The sequence below is a fragment of the Cantharellus anzutake genome (assembly GCF_015039405.1).
Source record: "Cantharellus anzutake strain C23 chromosome Unknown EI90scaffold_73, whole genome shotgun sequence".
Classification (NCBI taxonomy): Eukaryota; Fungi; Basidiomycota; class Agaricomycetes; order Cantharellales; family Hydnaceae; genus Cantharellus; species Cantharellus anzutake.
In genome coordinates, this window is record NW_024067023.1 from 214,517 (window position 1) to 229,976 (window position 15,460).

The following is a 15,460-nucleotide window of genomic DNA, read 5'->3' on the forward strand; positions in this document are numbered from 1 at the left end:
TTGACTAGAAATCATAGTAAAGTCAATATAGAATTTTATCTGTAGACGATCTATACATCAGGTGAGATCGTTGGGGGGTGTTTATTGTTGTTTAGACAGTGAACAATCATATATTTGGCAACCAAAACACAGTCAGTACGCAAATCAGCACAAACTCTAATATCGTTATTGGACGTAGGAAACTGGTTACATAAGGTGATCCAGCTCCGCTCCTTCAACGGGCATGTGGAGCACGGCCCCAAACTTCACGTACTTTGGGTCTGAATCATATGCCAGTAGACATAGATAGCTCTTCCACCTCTCTTCTCCAGTGCTCTCCACTCTTGAACTTCATAAACCACGGAAAGACAGCTAAATTCGGACGTGGAAGCTGACAGTTGGACTGCATCCACATTGCTACCACATACATGGATGCGTGCGGTGCAGCGAAATACATTCAAACTGAAGGGGGATGTCACAAGCATGGAGTAATGTGAGTATCGTGTTTCGGGCCGAGCTGGGGGTTGGATAGGCTGCTTGAAGGGGGTTAGCACCTCGTCGACAGCAGCTTCATACAGCCTTGCATCAGTAACACATCGATATCGGTGTATGACATCCAACTGGACGGGGAAAAAAGGACGCATAATTCGAGCACCAAGGCGCAAGACACAGAAGGCAGAATCCAGTGTGGTTAGCGTATGGGCCCAAAAACGAAGTCTGGGACTGGGAGAATCACCAAGGTGAGTAAGTTCAAGTGTAATGCTACACACGTATCGTTCAATCCAATGAAATATTCCATACAAGCATGTGGCATGCGGCATGCATCAGTGTGGAACTGCACCGAGAGCCTTCTGACAAGCGTTCACATGATGAAATGTCGACACAAGTCTAGAAGAAGTTGATCTGTTAGGCAAGAGAACAGTCCTCAGATGCATCTTGGAAAACCTTCTCTCCGAGAAAGTTTACAGATAGTCAGTGGTAGAAATGACCATCCTGGCGTTTGTGATTGGCGCAATTAAACCCATCTGAGCAGCATGCCACACGCCGCCGCGGCATGCCACAATCCAGGATCATGTGAGCAGTGCCGGCTGGTGCAGTGAACAAGAAGAAATTGCACGATGAGTTGGGAAGGATGTCGACCTAGCCACTTGTAGTTCGCTTGCCGAAGGATACTTCCTCACCGTGTTCGTCCTACGGGTTCATTCTTGCTGCCCGACTCCACTTTCCTGAGTGTTCCCTTCCCAGATATACACTTCCTGATATAATGGCAGTAGCCATGCTCCGGTGTGTCATACGCGTTCAAATATGATGATCAATTGATTTGATGTGAACGTTTTTAGAATGATAGTACTCTGCATCGCGAGACTCGCAACCTTCATCAAGAAATCCAAGACAGGCGACAAATGCAGACCCAACACAGGAGGCCAAAACACGAGGAGCACCAACCCCAGATAACTGAGATGGAGATGCCGAACGACCGAGGAGTAGACGAAAGCGGTCGAAGTGGACAAGAGGAGCAGCCCCACTATTTATTTTTATCACTTTTACATCGATACCCGCAGACATCATAAAACCTGAGGACCACTTATATACCTGATGATACACTCTTTTCATGCAGAGACGATCTCCTCATGTACGCTACGGTATTTATGTCGGGATAGCCAGCACTACCATGCACTGTGCACCCGTGGATTCCTTTAGAGTCGCTGGCGTTCTTCCAAGTACAGCTGGCACGACGGGGGGAATTCACCACACTGTGGGAAGTAAACTACCAAGTTTTCGTAGGTAAAGGACCATTTACTAAGTTTCGGGTGGTAATTGAGGAATGGTAATGTACCAACTCACCTGACAAGGTTGGTAACCAAGTTCTGTGCACCATATTTTACCAGATATCCTATGGTATTTGGCGACGCGATACATAGTGTAAGATTTCATGTTATGTACACCAGTTTTACAGTAAAGCACGATGTAGTCGATCATCGCTGACATCAAGGTGGACTGTACAAGCTCAATACTATGGTCTACATGCAATTCCCCATCGCAGCGATGCTGTTCCATAACGAAACCCGCCACATACCGATGATACTGATGCTAACTTCGCGATAATATGTGTTATCTCTGAGAGAGAAATGAAGGGCATTTGAGTCAGTGTAGTATTGTCATGAGCTCTGCAATCAGAAAGAAGAGCGATGCCTGGGAAATTCAAAGTCGGGAGAGTGCATTCAAATATCTCACAAAGTATGCCATAGGATATATGCTTGATAAGCAGTCTTTCAATGGACATGGGGATTTGAATCTACAGCAGACTGTTTGCAGCGACACGTTGACAGTTGTGGCGGAGAGATGCTGTCATATCCATACAATCCCGACCTCCACTCCGGGCTCCCGGAACTCCGAACCTGACTTCCGGAGCCCTACTTCCCTTCCGTCACCTTCTCCTTGCCGACTCCCAAGAGGTTATCCCACCTCCGGCTCCAACACCACCTTCGGTCCGACTCCAGAACATTCCGGGTCCGACCCCAACCTCGACACCTTCCAGATGAGTATGCAACACCTATGCTCCCGACTCCGGACCTCCACTCCGGAATCCCGTTTGCGTCTCTGTCTCCGGAACCTCCAGTCTTAGCTCCAACCCCAGACTTTGACCCCACCTCCGCTTATACCCATTGTATTGGTTAGCTCATTCCATTTAATTACGTTTGCCAATATTCCGGAGTTTAACCTCCGAGTTCGGACTTTCCGGACTTACTCCGGACCTTGCAACTATTGCATTGTCCATTTCAATTCCGCTATTCTCCCTCATTCCTATTTGGGCTGCTGCTTCCTTTCTATTCAGTCAGCTAGCCATTCCCCACTCCCAACCTCCTTCCTTCCTCCTTGGGCCTTGGCCCTTCATTCCTCCTTTGGGAAACACCATTGAGTCAAACACTTGACCCTCGGTGTTGTTCCTCTTTCCATCTCCCTTTGTCCTACCCTTGTTCCTTTTGATTCCGGACCCCTCCTTATATACAATGTACCTAGTAACTTGTAACCTCAGTCTGAAATCGACATGAATTCCCCCAAGAGACTTTCCCTCTGCTAGATCTGAAATTAGGGACCCCCAGGACAACCAGCAATGGCACAGCGCTCCACCTGAGTCGCTGAGGCCGAGGTCCTTCCATGCTAAGTCTCCGATTCCACTCCGGAGTCGTCCGAATCCGCACGTTCTAACAGATGCGTGGAAAGATGTGTGATAGGATGCATGATAAGGCATGTCAGATAAGACTGATCATGTTGGAATTCCGATGTTTATTGCTCATTTGCCATGGAAAGCGTGTTGTCTCACTAGTGGAGCAATATAACAGGTTAAGAAGTCTCAATGAAGCGTGTTTGTGGGCAAAATACACGATAGCATTTACAGTCGGGAGGAGGGCAGATGATGAGAGGCGAAGGTAAGGGACTCAGGAGTTGCTGAATGCAACTTGTGCAATGAAGGACAAAAGACGCGTGGAACGCGTGGAAAGACGTGTGGAAAGACACGTAGGTTGCCGATGCACTCTCCTTTTCACGATGTCAAAATAAGTATAGCATATACTTGTGGGACTCACCCGATCTGTGGATCTCTCTGTTGCACAGAAAATCAAGACTCCTGATCTGCGAGGCCAAGTTCATGGTCTTCTTTAGCATGATGTCTGACACGCAGTCTCACACACACTGGGGTGACATACCAACAACTGAAAGGGTCAGTCCCTTTATTGCTCTTGCACATCTCCATTCTAACTGACTCTCAAAGCTTGTTTCAAAACACCCTGAACTTGAGACTATGAATCGCTGAATGCCCCAACCTGAAGTAAATGAAGAGCTGTATCGACAACTCATCATGCGATGCGATCGAGGAGGGAGCATCCCATACAACAAACAGCAAGGAAAAAGCAGAGCAATGCCAATGCCCAAGTCATCAGGGATTTGACCTAGCTATGTCTTCCATCGCTTGTCACTCCCAAAAGTCATAGCCCATGTACTAACTACTGTTGCTTTTTTACAGTACTTCTCTCTGGTCACTCGCGCTAACTCCTTTCACTCTTACTCACACTGCTATCACCGACTCGTTCAACTCCGCCCAATCCCACCTCCGCTCTTTTTCGCATAGAATGCTTCGAGTTTTCCACTACCATTCAATCTCTCTTGGTACTGTACTGCTTGTGCATCGCCTGTGGGTCACTTCTGATGGCCACGGTTTGTGTATATGCATGTATTCACTATCATATAAAACACCGTAAATGAATACTCTCTGACCCATATTGCACCATGCCAAAGATTGTAAAGTACCAACAACGAATCAGTAAATGACCAAATACCAATCTGGTAAAAATGGCCGTTTACCATAAAAAACATCGTACATCACCAGAAAAACTGATGTTATTCACCATTTCTGGTCAATTACTGCATACAAATTGGTATATTACCACCGCTCCGGTGGTGTTTGAACTCGTATTTTACCAGACGAAAAATGGTAAATATTTTCCACTGTGACCAACAGTCCGCCGCGCAAATCACAGTGGAAAATATATACCATTTTTCGTCTGGTAAAATACGAGCTCAAACACCACCGGAGCAGTGGTAATGTACCAATTTGTAAGTAGTAATGGACCAGAAATGGATACCAGACCAGACATGGTGAATGACATCGATTTTTCTGGTGATGTACGATGTTTTTCGTGGTAAACGGCCATTTTTACCAGATTGGTAATTGGTCATTTATTGATTCATTGTTGGTACTTTACAATCTTTGGCATGGTACAATATGGGTCGGAGAATACTCATTTACGATGTTTTGAACGGTAGGTAATACATGCGTATACATGAAGCGTGGTCATCAGAAGTGTGATGCTACAAGTGAATATGTGTAAATGGCAAGGTACAAGCAGTACAGTACCAAGAGAGATCGAATGGGAGCAGCAAAGTCGAAGCACTCTATGCGAAAGAGCATGTAGCAAGTCAGGTAAAGTTGAATGAGTTGGCAATAACAGTGTAAGTAAGAGTGAAATGAGAGCGAACGCAAGCAACCAGAGAGAAGTTCTGTAAAAAAGCAACAGTAGTTAGTGTGTGGATTATGACTTTTGGGAGTGGTAAGCGACAGACAACATAGCTAGGTTAAATCTTTGAACCCCTGAGTGTCGGCATTGCTCTGCCTTTCCCCTTTAGGACTTCAGCGATCCACGAGTTTTCATAGTCAGTCTAGGCTTGGGGTTGGTTAACATACTCGTTTCATTCCATGCCAAGGGTCTCTTCTATGGAGTACTTTTTACAGTTTCCTTGGCCTCGCGGATCAGGGATCTTGATTTTCTGTGCAACAGAGAGATCCGCGGATTGGGTGAGTCCCATGAGTGTATGCTACACTTACCATAGCAACTGGAGGCATAATAAGATGGGGAATGTATCGATAGTCTGATGAGGGACAAAAAGACGCGTGAAAAGACACGCAAAAGATGTATGATAGGATGCGTGGTACAGCACATCAGATGAGGCTAGTGACATTGGAATTCTGATGTTCATAGTTCATTTTCCATAAAAAGCGTGTTGTCTCACCAGTAGAGCAATATCACAAGCTAAGAGGCTTTAATGAAGTGTGTTTTTGTGCAAAGTACACAACAGTGTTTAAAGTGCGGAGGATAGATGGCAAGAGGTTAGGTGCTCGGGAGTTGCCGAATTTAACTTAGGCGCCACAACTATCAACGCGTCAGACCAGTGCTGCACTGTCCTAGAACGTCAAAAGCTCTGAAGTATTCTATCTATCACTCATGGACCCCAAACATCCTCCGGAGCCTGTGCAAGAAGGATTATGTCCCTGATGCCTCACTTTGACGTAAAATCTCACTATTGTGTATCTCAAACCGTTTCATGAGATTATCAGATGGCTGCCGGAAGTCATGCCACGATGGGGGAAGTCACGTATTGCGGGTGGAGGTGATAAAGTGCCTCTTGGGCACAAAGTCGACGGAAGAACTATCTTTTGTTAGGGTGAGTTGTCTGATTGCTCTCTAATCAGACGTTTTACTGAGTGCAACTCAGCATGAGGTTGCCGTAGATTCAAATCCCCGTGTCCGTCGAAAGACCCGCTTATCAAGCAAATTTGCTACGGCATACTGTATGAGATACTAGTATGCACTCTCCCGACTTCGAATTTCCTGGGCATCGATGCGCCAACGACTCATGTACTCGCTCTTGTTTCTGATTGCGGAGCTTATGACAATGCTGCGCTCACTCCAGTATCCTTCACCTCTCTCTCAGAGATGACACAGATTATCGCGTTAGCATTGGTATCATCAGTATGTGGTCGGTTTTGTTATGGAACCGCATCGCTGCGATGGGCGATTGTAGACCCTAGTATTGAGCTTGCATGGCCCATTTTTGACGTCGATGATGATTAATTACATTGCATTTTACTGTAATACAGGTGTATGTAACATGAAATCCTACTTATGTATCACGTCGCTGAATACCATAAGATATCTGGTAAAATACGGAGCGCAAAACTTAGTAACTCGACTCACCAACCCTCGTCAGGCATGTTGGTACATTACCATTCCTCAATTACCACCCGAAACTTAGTAAATGGTCCTTTACCTTCGAAAACTTGGTAATTTACCAAGGTTTACTTCCCACAGTGAAATGTCATCAAGGGATTTAGTGACTGCCAATGTATAGCATATCAGCAAGCCAAACGGTTGACAACGAGGTGGATTGATTGCGATCGGGGTCTCGTCCGATCGTTGGATACACAAGAAGCATGTGAAACTACCCGGAATACTAGTGAGACGCTAGCCAGTGACACCACTTGATACCCAATGTGCTTGCGTCATCAATAACTTGACCCATTGTTCCATATGGCTTCAAGTGCTTCCTGACCTGAAGAAGAGTGATTGCTGACCTTTGTGACGTACATCCACCTGGCTCTTTGCATACACATTCACCCCTGCCTATGGGTCACACGTAGTGTTGTTGCTCGCTCTACGCCACCAGCATTAACCAGCATTCGCCTCTCGAGGGAATGAGAAGGCGTTTGCGGTTCGCGTTGGCCTATTGGCGAGCACATTTCAACCCGTATTCGTCGCACTCACTCGCGGAAATAGTATGCTCTTGGAATACCCACCAACTTGCCCCACCCCGCATTCTGACAGTCTGTCTCATGATTGCAGTCAATCGACCAGGACTGCATTCTTCCACAGAAGATTGCGCACGCTGGTCCGGGTGGAGTGAGATTATATTCAAGACTTTACGTCAATAAGATGGAAGCGGCGCTAATTTAGTGCAAAACGCAGTTCGACAGAAGGATATCCCTTTCAGCACGACCGAAACCACTCCAGGATGAACGTTTCCCAGGCGATCAGGGAGAATTACACCCCGGCTTTCACAAGGAACAATTCGCTAGGCACCGTGACGTGGGTCCACATTGTTTGGGTTGGGTCACACCCTAGCGCTTCATTATACCAGGCAATTTGCGTTCTTCCTTAGCAGTCTACCGTCACGTCGTCCGAATACCGTCCCAGCCATTGACTAGCATCAGGGTTCTGCTAGATGGGAAGCGTCGCCCTGAGTAGATAGGCAATAAGGTGCCAATAACTAGCGAGGGTCGGCTGGCACCCACTTCTTCTCACTTTTGGGGCTGCTTTAATTTGCATAATCAGCATACTCTCATAGTTTTCTTTTCTTGATTCTTCAATTCAACAGTGCGACTAAACAGCCCCGGGTTTCCACTTCAGCGTACTCGGAGATAGCCACCTTAGGAAAGACGTGTCGAAAGCTGCAGAAAGATAGCACTCGAGGATGCATGAGCTAGTAACGAAGCATTACGCCGCTAACGTTCTACCCGATGGGCGACTAAAAAAACAGTGTGAGACGCGATCGACAATAGCCTGTTTGACGAACCCGACGGTGATGTTTGACATTTGACTGGAACTACGAATCGTGCTCGAAGAGCTTTGGACATCGCGGGACAGGGAAAAGGATACATAATTCGAGCACCGAGAAGCAAGATACACGAACGCAGAGACGAGCTCCGCGATCGGGCTGGAGAATCACCGGGGTGAATGAGTGGGTGCATCGGCAATCCTACCCGCGTTATCGTTTGATTCGATGGATATTCCATGCAAGCATTCGAGGTTGCTACAGAGTGGCCCAACCACCGCCATGAAACTCTGGTGCCTCCTCATGGATCACGAAGACAGGCCCATTGGAGCGCCCTTCAAGGTCGGAGTATCTGCCAATACCAATGTCGCTGGCTTGAAGAAGAATAGTCAAGGATAAGGCGCCATCCACCCTTGCCAAGATTGCTGCAGCGGAGCTCCGAGTGTGTGGAAATGCACGGATTCGACAAATAATTTCAATTTTCTTGATGCGGGTCCTGAAGAGCGCAAGGAGCGAGTCAGAAAGGCGTTTTCCGACACGAGGGTCAAAAACCTCAGCGTGAGGCAGAAGCAGGTCTGACCATTTCAGGTGGAGAGGCATTGCTCGTGCATTTGCCCAGTGTGTCGTGACTTTTCTCGAGAAAGCAGTTACCCACGAGGCTACGGCGCTGGGAAGCTGTCACAGGCGGGGCAGCGATCCTGATTTAGGAAAAGACTTAGCCGCATGGATCGTGCTATCGCGAGCCAAGGTTACGAGGGGGGAGTGTTTATTCCATGGCTTACCACCCGGAGAAAACGAAAGATCTCATTTTTGTTGGGGATAAGCATGGCCAACTTGGTATTTGGGATGCGTTGGCGCGGCGCCATCGAAGAGAACGAAGAGTACGAGTATGATACGCGAGAATGAGGAGGCGTTTACAGCCTCATTGACCAGGATCTCCAAAGAGCTCGATATCTTGCATCAAATTCAGCCCGACCGATGCTCATGTGGTGTGAGTGAAAGGCGCGGCGGATGGGAATCACTCAGCTCATTCCGTTACATAGGTTTCTACGACATCCTATGATTCCAGGCTGCATGTGACCTCCTTGACATCTGGGCAATCTAAGTTGACAATCTACTGAGCTTTTGTCTCTTGCCTCGACTTCGACAGTTCTCACATCCATTAATATCGCGTCATGTGGGAATGAACTATGGATCTCCTTTTTTGAACCTCCGCGAAGGCAGTCGATTGCGGAGACAAGTGAACGCTAAATTGAATGTCAGCATCAATCCTGCTGCTGGAAGGAGTCACCTCTTGTGCACCGCGAGCAACGATCTTTCCCTGAAGTAAGCGTCAGCAATGCTACTAGTGCTTTGGACTTAACCTGCTCCTCCAATGGCAGAATATGGGACCTTCGAAAGCTTATGTTAATTGAAACTAGAGCACTTGTTGAGGGTGATGATGACGGCTCCAAAGCGAAGCCGCCTCCTGTCCTAGAAGAAGATCACGAGGCTGCCACGGATTTCCTTTCATCAAAACTTGGTCGGGGCTGTATCCTTGGGCAAATTGAGCATAAATACAGTGTTAGCTCAGATTTTTGGGACCCTAGAGGGAGGGAAATAGTGACAACGTGCTATGATGATAATTTGAGAAGTCAGTTTTATTCATATCCGGAGCCACCATTTCTCACTGACCTGCGCGGAATGAGTTTGGGATCCAGATACTTGGCTCTCATCGGGAGAGAAATTAAAGTTTCCCCAGCCAATCCAAAAAGCTTATAACTGTCGAACTGGACGTTTGTTGACGGTGCTGAAGGTTCAGTGGTGTTAGAATCTCAATGAACCATCCCACTTCACTGTTAGTCCATACAATATCCCCGAAATGACTGATGTCGAACGTTTTCTAGGTCGGATCGATGGATCATTCATTATATATCATTGCGTACAACGGAGAGGAGATTGTGAAGCTCGCCGATCGCTCAAAGTAATGACGTGGCCTCCGAGTGTGAGGTGCTCTACAGTAACTAATTTTAATTTGTTAGGTGACGGCTTCCCATCCCTGCGAGCAGTCAGCGGAAATGCGAGTGGTGGGAGCATTTTGTGGGGTCCATCTGAAGATTAGCAATGGCGAGTGCCCTCTTCTTGATGCAAGTCTGGTCGTTCATCTACCTGCTGAATTGTATGGATTGTCATGTTGGATTATTGACAAATCTGGACATCTTTGGCGACTGAAACAACTGGCAGGAGCAAGCCGGCGCGACAAATGCCCGTTAGTCTTGCTCCTTAGGGATTTACCAGAGTGCGGTTTATTGCGACGGGGGGTCGGGGTGCAGCGTTCAGTGAAGGGGAAATGTGTTATAGATTTGTTCGCTCACTCAAAACCAAGTGAAGTGTGTGATGTAAATTGTGAGGACGTGGTGTTATTGGTGGTCCGACGAGCGTCTGAGCATGATATCACTGTTCGTTGGATACCGTGCTGCAGGTCATCCCGTTGTGCTTGACCAGTGGCTTCGCGGCACTAACGGCGCTGCAAGACAAAGGTGAAACTACAAGTGCGAACAACGTGAAGTGTTAGAGCTTTGGTGATCTAGTGTTGTGCGGCCCGGCCGCACCACATCGGCAATACGGCGCTTAGTGCCCTTTTGCCTCTCACGACGACGGGTTGCTACATCAACTGCAGTGGGATACTGGCTCTCGTGCAGCAGACTCTAGAATCCGCCGCTGATAGTACTGGATCAGAGGTCTGTATGTATGGTCGACCAAATAGTCAATCCGTATATCATATCCTTCCTCGACCTTCTATAATCAGACGGATGCCTCGTGGCTCTGGCTTCTGGGCATTTAGGGGCTCACACGTGCGTTGCGTGACCAAAGCGCTCTCCTCCATCAACTCGTGCGCTGTCAACCATGTCGTTGCGGCAAAAGGCTGAAGCTCTCAGGCAAAAGATCGATAATCTCCTTGTGGCGGGAGTTGATATGGCGGTTCCGATTCTCAGGGTTGTCAATGCTACCGCTGATTGGTGTCCCCCTCTGAGGATGGCGACTGGCGGTGCACTCTCCATCCTCGACGAGGTTAAAGTTGGTAATGATTCAAGCTTGATTATGAATGAAAGCTCACGCTGGTTTGCGCCACGTAGAAGTTCAAGGGGAACAAGAAACAATGGGCTGATTTTGGTGAATACGTAGCTAGCACTATGGCTCGGGTAGTTTCAGCCATAAAGTCTTATGATGTGTCAACGAAAGAGGCAACGTCATGGGTGGAGGGTGTCACAGAGCTTGCGAAGTACGTTGTATTGGTTTTTGGTGGTTTTCGATATCATACTTACGTCCAGTACCAGCGCACTACAGGAGATCCGGTCCAAAATTGAACGAAGAGATAGAAAAGTAGAGGAACGGTCAGCTGTAAGAAATGCATGGTCCCACTATCGAGACCCAGGGAGAATCGAGGACCTAAAGAGAGACTTTGACAAAGCGTTGACATCATTTCAGGTAGCTTTCCTCACGGCATTCCATAATCATTCTGATGTTCGGTCGGTGTAGCTTAGGACGAATTTAACAATTGGTGTCAAATTATCGACCATAGAGGACAGCTTAGGCCGGCTGGAGAGTGACCCAATCCTTGATAATCTCCGATACCCTCAAATCGCCCACCATGATTCAACAGAGGCATGCCTAGAAGGCACCAGGGTCGATCTCACGGAGCGTATTATGAACTGGTGTCGTAACACCGGGGATAACGAGAACCGGCTGATGCTACTGACTTCTGTGGCCGGCGCTGGCAAGACATCGATTGTGCACACGATTGCAGATAGATGTAACAGGGAGACTATCCTGTTGCTGTGCTTTTTCTTCACAGTTGGCGAACAGCCACGGCCGGACCAGTTATTCAGTGGCATTGCTCAAGCTCTAGCAAAGCGTGATGCAGATTACCGTGCCTTCATTATCTCTGCCCTTCGAAAAGACCCCACCCTCTCAACAGCTCCATTCACGGTGCAGTTCAAGGAATTAGTGGCTTCACCCCTGCTCCATAAACCTCCACCTTCCGACCGCCCTATGGTGATCATCATCGACGCTTTGGATGAATGTGACAAAGAAGTGTTCGGATCCCTTGCCGAAATTCTTGGAGATGAAGTGCCCAGACTACCATCTTCCGTCAAATTCTTCATCACATCAAGACAGTTTGGTCTCGTGAATCGCTACCTCTCCCCCAATTACCCTATTGGTCGTCTTAGTATCGATCTCTCGGATGAGGGAAACGTGCAGGACTGTGCTAGGTACATACGCTTCCAGCTGCGAAAGCTGAAGAAGGTACATCAGGATTTACAGCGTAATCTTCAGGATGAGGATAAAATGGTACAAGTGATCTCGGAACGAGCAAATGGCTTGTTTATCTGGATCAGCACCATCTTTCGCTACATGAAGATGGCCAACAAGGATCCTATGAGGACACTAGAAAGTCTACTTGACACTGGTGCCAACGACCAGAGGTCCCAGCTGAGAAGATGATGGATGACTTGTATAGAAGCATTTTGAAGAAGTGTGCTTGGGAGGAAGAAGATTTTGCACATGACTACCCAATCATGATGGGAGCAATCTTCGTTGCTCGGCAGCCTCTGTCCATCACAGCCTGGGACGCAATTTTGTCACCTTTCCTCAATTCTTCTGTTCGATATGTGTTGGCCGAACTTGCACCTCTGCTCTCAGGAGTTGAGGATTCCCACATTCCGGTTCGCATCTTACACCAATCTTTCCGCGATTTTATTGTCGATCGGATCGATCCCCAAACAATCAGCTCTCATTGCACACTCATAGCTGTGGGGGTGGAGAATGCCAGGGTTTCCCTGCGGTGTGCCGAGATTTTGAACAAGGATCTCTGCTCTGTGAAGGGCTTAGGACAGATTAAACACCTGTCCAAAAAACATGAAATGCCGCGCATTCCTCCAAAGGAATTATCTGAGCATTTTTGTTATGCCTGTCGCCACATCATTCATCACCTCAGTGGAGTCCAGGGATGGTCTGAGGAGCTTGCTGGGCCAGTTAGTATGTTTCTGAGTCAGGAAGCAATTCGGTGGGTGGAAGTCTGTGTGAGAATGGAAAACTATGTCAGTATCTTGTTACTCCCTCAGTGGGCTAAGGTATGGGTTATGGATTGTGTTAAAGAAACTAGCTCATGGTCTTCCAGTTGGCTGTTGACCACAGGGCAATTAGTGCACTGGCTAATGTGCTTACCCAGCTTCCATTGAACTTGAAGATTCCAGGAGGCATATGAGGCAGCAAATGATTCTGTTGTACTCTGCCATTACCTATTTTCTGTGGACCTGAGTTCCTACACCCCGCATTTAGCCCAGTCACTCAACAGTCTGTGTGTCACTCTTCGGAGACTTGGACGGCACTCAGAGGCACTCCCATTCATCAAAGAAAGTGTCAAACTCTGTCGCCAGCTAGTTGCCATTGACCCAGGATCATATACCCCAAATTTGGCCAGCTTACTCAACAATCTATGTAATGCTCTTTCTGATCTTGGACGGCACTTGGAGGCACTCCCATTCATTGAAGAAAGTGTCAAACTCTATCGCCAGCTAGTTGCTGTTAACCCAGAAGCATACACCCCAGATTTGGCCAGCTCACTCAACAATCTACATAATGCTCTTTCTGATCTCGGACAGCACTTAGAGGCACTCCCATTCATCAAAGAATGTGTCAAAATCCATCACCAGCTAGTTGCTGTTAACCCAGGATCATACACCCCAGATTTGGCCATGTGTCATATCCATACAATCCCGACCTCCGCTCCGGGCTCCTGGAACTCCGAACACCGACTTCCGGAGCCCTACTTCCCTTCTGTCACCTTCTCCTTGCCGACTCCCAAGAGGTTATCCCACCTCCGGCTCGGACACCACCTTCGGTCCGACTCCGGAACATTCCGGGTCCGACCCCAACCTCGACACCTTCCAGACAAGTACGCAAAACCTATGCTCCCAACTCCGGACCTCCGCTCCGGAATCCCGTTCGCGTCTCTGTCTCCGGAACCTCCGGTCTTAGCTCTGACCTTGGACTTTGACCCCACCTCCGCTTATGCCCATTGTATTGGTTAGCTCATTCCATTTAATTACGTTTGCCAATATTCCGGAGTTTAACTTCCGAGTTCGGACTTTCCGGACTTATGTCGGACCTTGCAACTATTGCATTGCTCCATTCAATTCCGCTATTCTCCCTCATTCCTATTTGGGCTGCTGCTTCCTTTCTATTCAGTCAGCTAGCCATTCCCCACTCCCATCCTCCTTCCTTCCTCCTTGGGCCTTGGCCCTTCATTCCTCCTTTGGGAAACACCATTGAGTCAAACACTTGACCCTCGGTGTTGTTCCTCTTTCCATCTCCCTTTGTCTCCTTTTGTCCTACCCTTGTTCCTTTTGATTCCGGACCCCTCCTTATATACAATGTACCTAGTAACTTGTAACCTCAGTCCGAAATCGACATGAATTCCCCCCAAGAGACTTTCCCTCTGCTAGATCCGAAATTAGGGACCCCTAGGACAACCAGCAATGGCACAGCGCTCCGCCTGAGTCGCTGAGGCCGAGGTCCTTCCATGCTAAGTCTCCAATTCCACTCCGGAGTTGTCCGAATCCGCCCATTCTAACACCATGTCACTCAACAATCTATATAGCGCTCTTTCCAATCTTGGACAGCACTCAGAGGCACTCCCATTCATTAAAGAAAGTGTCAAACTCTATCGCCAGCTAGTTGCTGTTAACCCAGGATCATACACCCCAGATTTGGCCATGTCACTCAACAATCTATGTAATGCTCTTTCCTATCTTGGATGGCACTCAGAGGGACTCCCATTCATTGAAGAAAGCATCAAACTCCGTCGCCAGCTAGTTGCTGTTAACCCAGGATCATACACCCCATCTTTGGCTGGGTCACTCAACAATTTACATATTGCTCTTTCTTATCTTGGACAGCACTCGGAGGCACTCCCATTCATTGAAGAAAGCGTCAAACTCTATCGCCAGCTAGTTGCCATTAACCCAGGATCATACACCCCAGATTTGGCCATGTCACTCAACAATCTATATAGTGCTCTTTCCAATCTTGGATGGCACTCGGAGGCACTCCCATTCATCAAAGAAAGTGTCAAACTCTATCACCAGCTAGTTGCTGTTAACCCAGGATCATACACCCTGTATTTGGCTGGGTCACTCAACAATTTACATATTGCTCTTTCCTATCTTGGACAGCACTCAGAGGCACTCCCATTCATTGAAGAAAGTGTCAAACTCTGTCGCCAGCTAGTTGCCATTAACCCAGGAACATACACCCCCAAATTGGCCAAGTCACTCAATGATTTACATAATACTCTTAACAATCTTCATCATTCCAAGGCACAAATGGTTCACATTTGAGCATGTTTTCCTCATCATTGCATTGCTGCTTGCACATGATGGGCATGCTTCATCAGCAAAAGTCCATTATGCTCTGGAGCATCAAGAGTGGCTGGAGCATGTGGGAGACAAAACAGCAGATTGGGCACTCCTGGAGCTAATAGTGTTCTCCTGGGAGGGGGTTCAGGAGCAGCTGGGAGCAGTGAGGAGTATGAGGAGCAGTGGGAGGAAAA

At 47.7% G+C, this 15,460-nt stretch overlaps 4 protein-coding genes across 4 annotated transcripts; 3 read left to right on the forward strand and 1 right to left on the reverse strand.

Moving 5' to 3' along the window:
- Window positions 1–8,124: 8,124 nt before the first annotated feature.
- Window positions 8,125–8,732, reverse strand: EI90DRAFT_3020128 (uncharacterized protein; the record flags this gene model as incomplete). Its single annotated transcript, XM_039057476.1, has 2 exons — window positions 8,125–8,541; window positions 8,649–8,732. 2 exons carry the CDS (start codon window positions 8,730–8,732, stop codon window positions 8,125–8,127), a joined length of 501 nt encoding a protein of 166 aa, XP_038910826.1.
- A 26-nt stretch (window positions 8,733–8,758) lies between these two features.
- Window positions 8,759–9,824, forward strand: EI90DRAFT_2485447 (uncharacterized protein). Its single transcript, XM_039053108.1, has 4 exons — window positions 8,759–9,192; window positions 9,249–9,499; window positions 9,555–9,703; window positions 9,753–9,824. Exons 1-3 carry the CDS (start codon window positions 9,050–9,052, stop codon window positions 9,674–9,676), a joined length of 516 nt encoding a protein of 171 aa, XP_038910827.1. The 5' UTR covers window positions 8,759–9,049; the 3' UTR covers window positions 9,677–9,703; window positions 9,753–9,824.
- A 725-nt stretch (window positions 9,825–10,549) lies between these two features.
- On the forward strand, window positions 10,550–11,469 carry EI90DRAFT_2485575 (uncharacterized protein). The gene is made up of 3 exons (XM_039053109.1): window positions 10,550–10,923; window positions 10,983–11,128; window positions 11,184–11,469. The coding sequence occupies exons 1-3, from the start codon at window positions 10,753–10,755 to the stop codon at window positions 11,383–11,385; spliced, it is 519 nt and encodes a 172-aa protein (XP_038910828.1). The 5' UTR covers window positions 10,550–10,752; the 3' UTR covers window positions 11,386–11,469.
- A 124-nt stretch (window positions 11,470–11,593) lies between these two features.
- On the forward strand, window positions 11,594–15,421 carry EI90DRAFT_3078301 (uncharacterized protein; the record flags this gene model as incomplete). Its single annotated transcript, XM_039061767.1, has 5 exons — window positions 11,594–12,316; window positions 12,340–12,980; window positions 13,028–13,066; window positions 13,104–13,606; window positions 14,510–15,421. Coding segments are annotated over 5 exons (2,645 nt in total), but the record flags the coding sequence as incomplete, so codon positions are not given.
- Window positions 15,422–15,460: the final 39 nt, after the last annotated feature.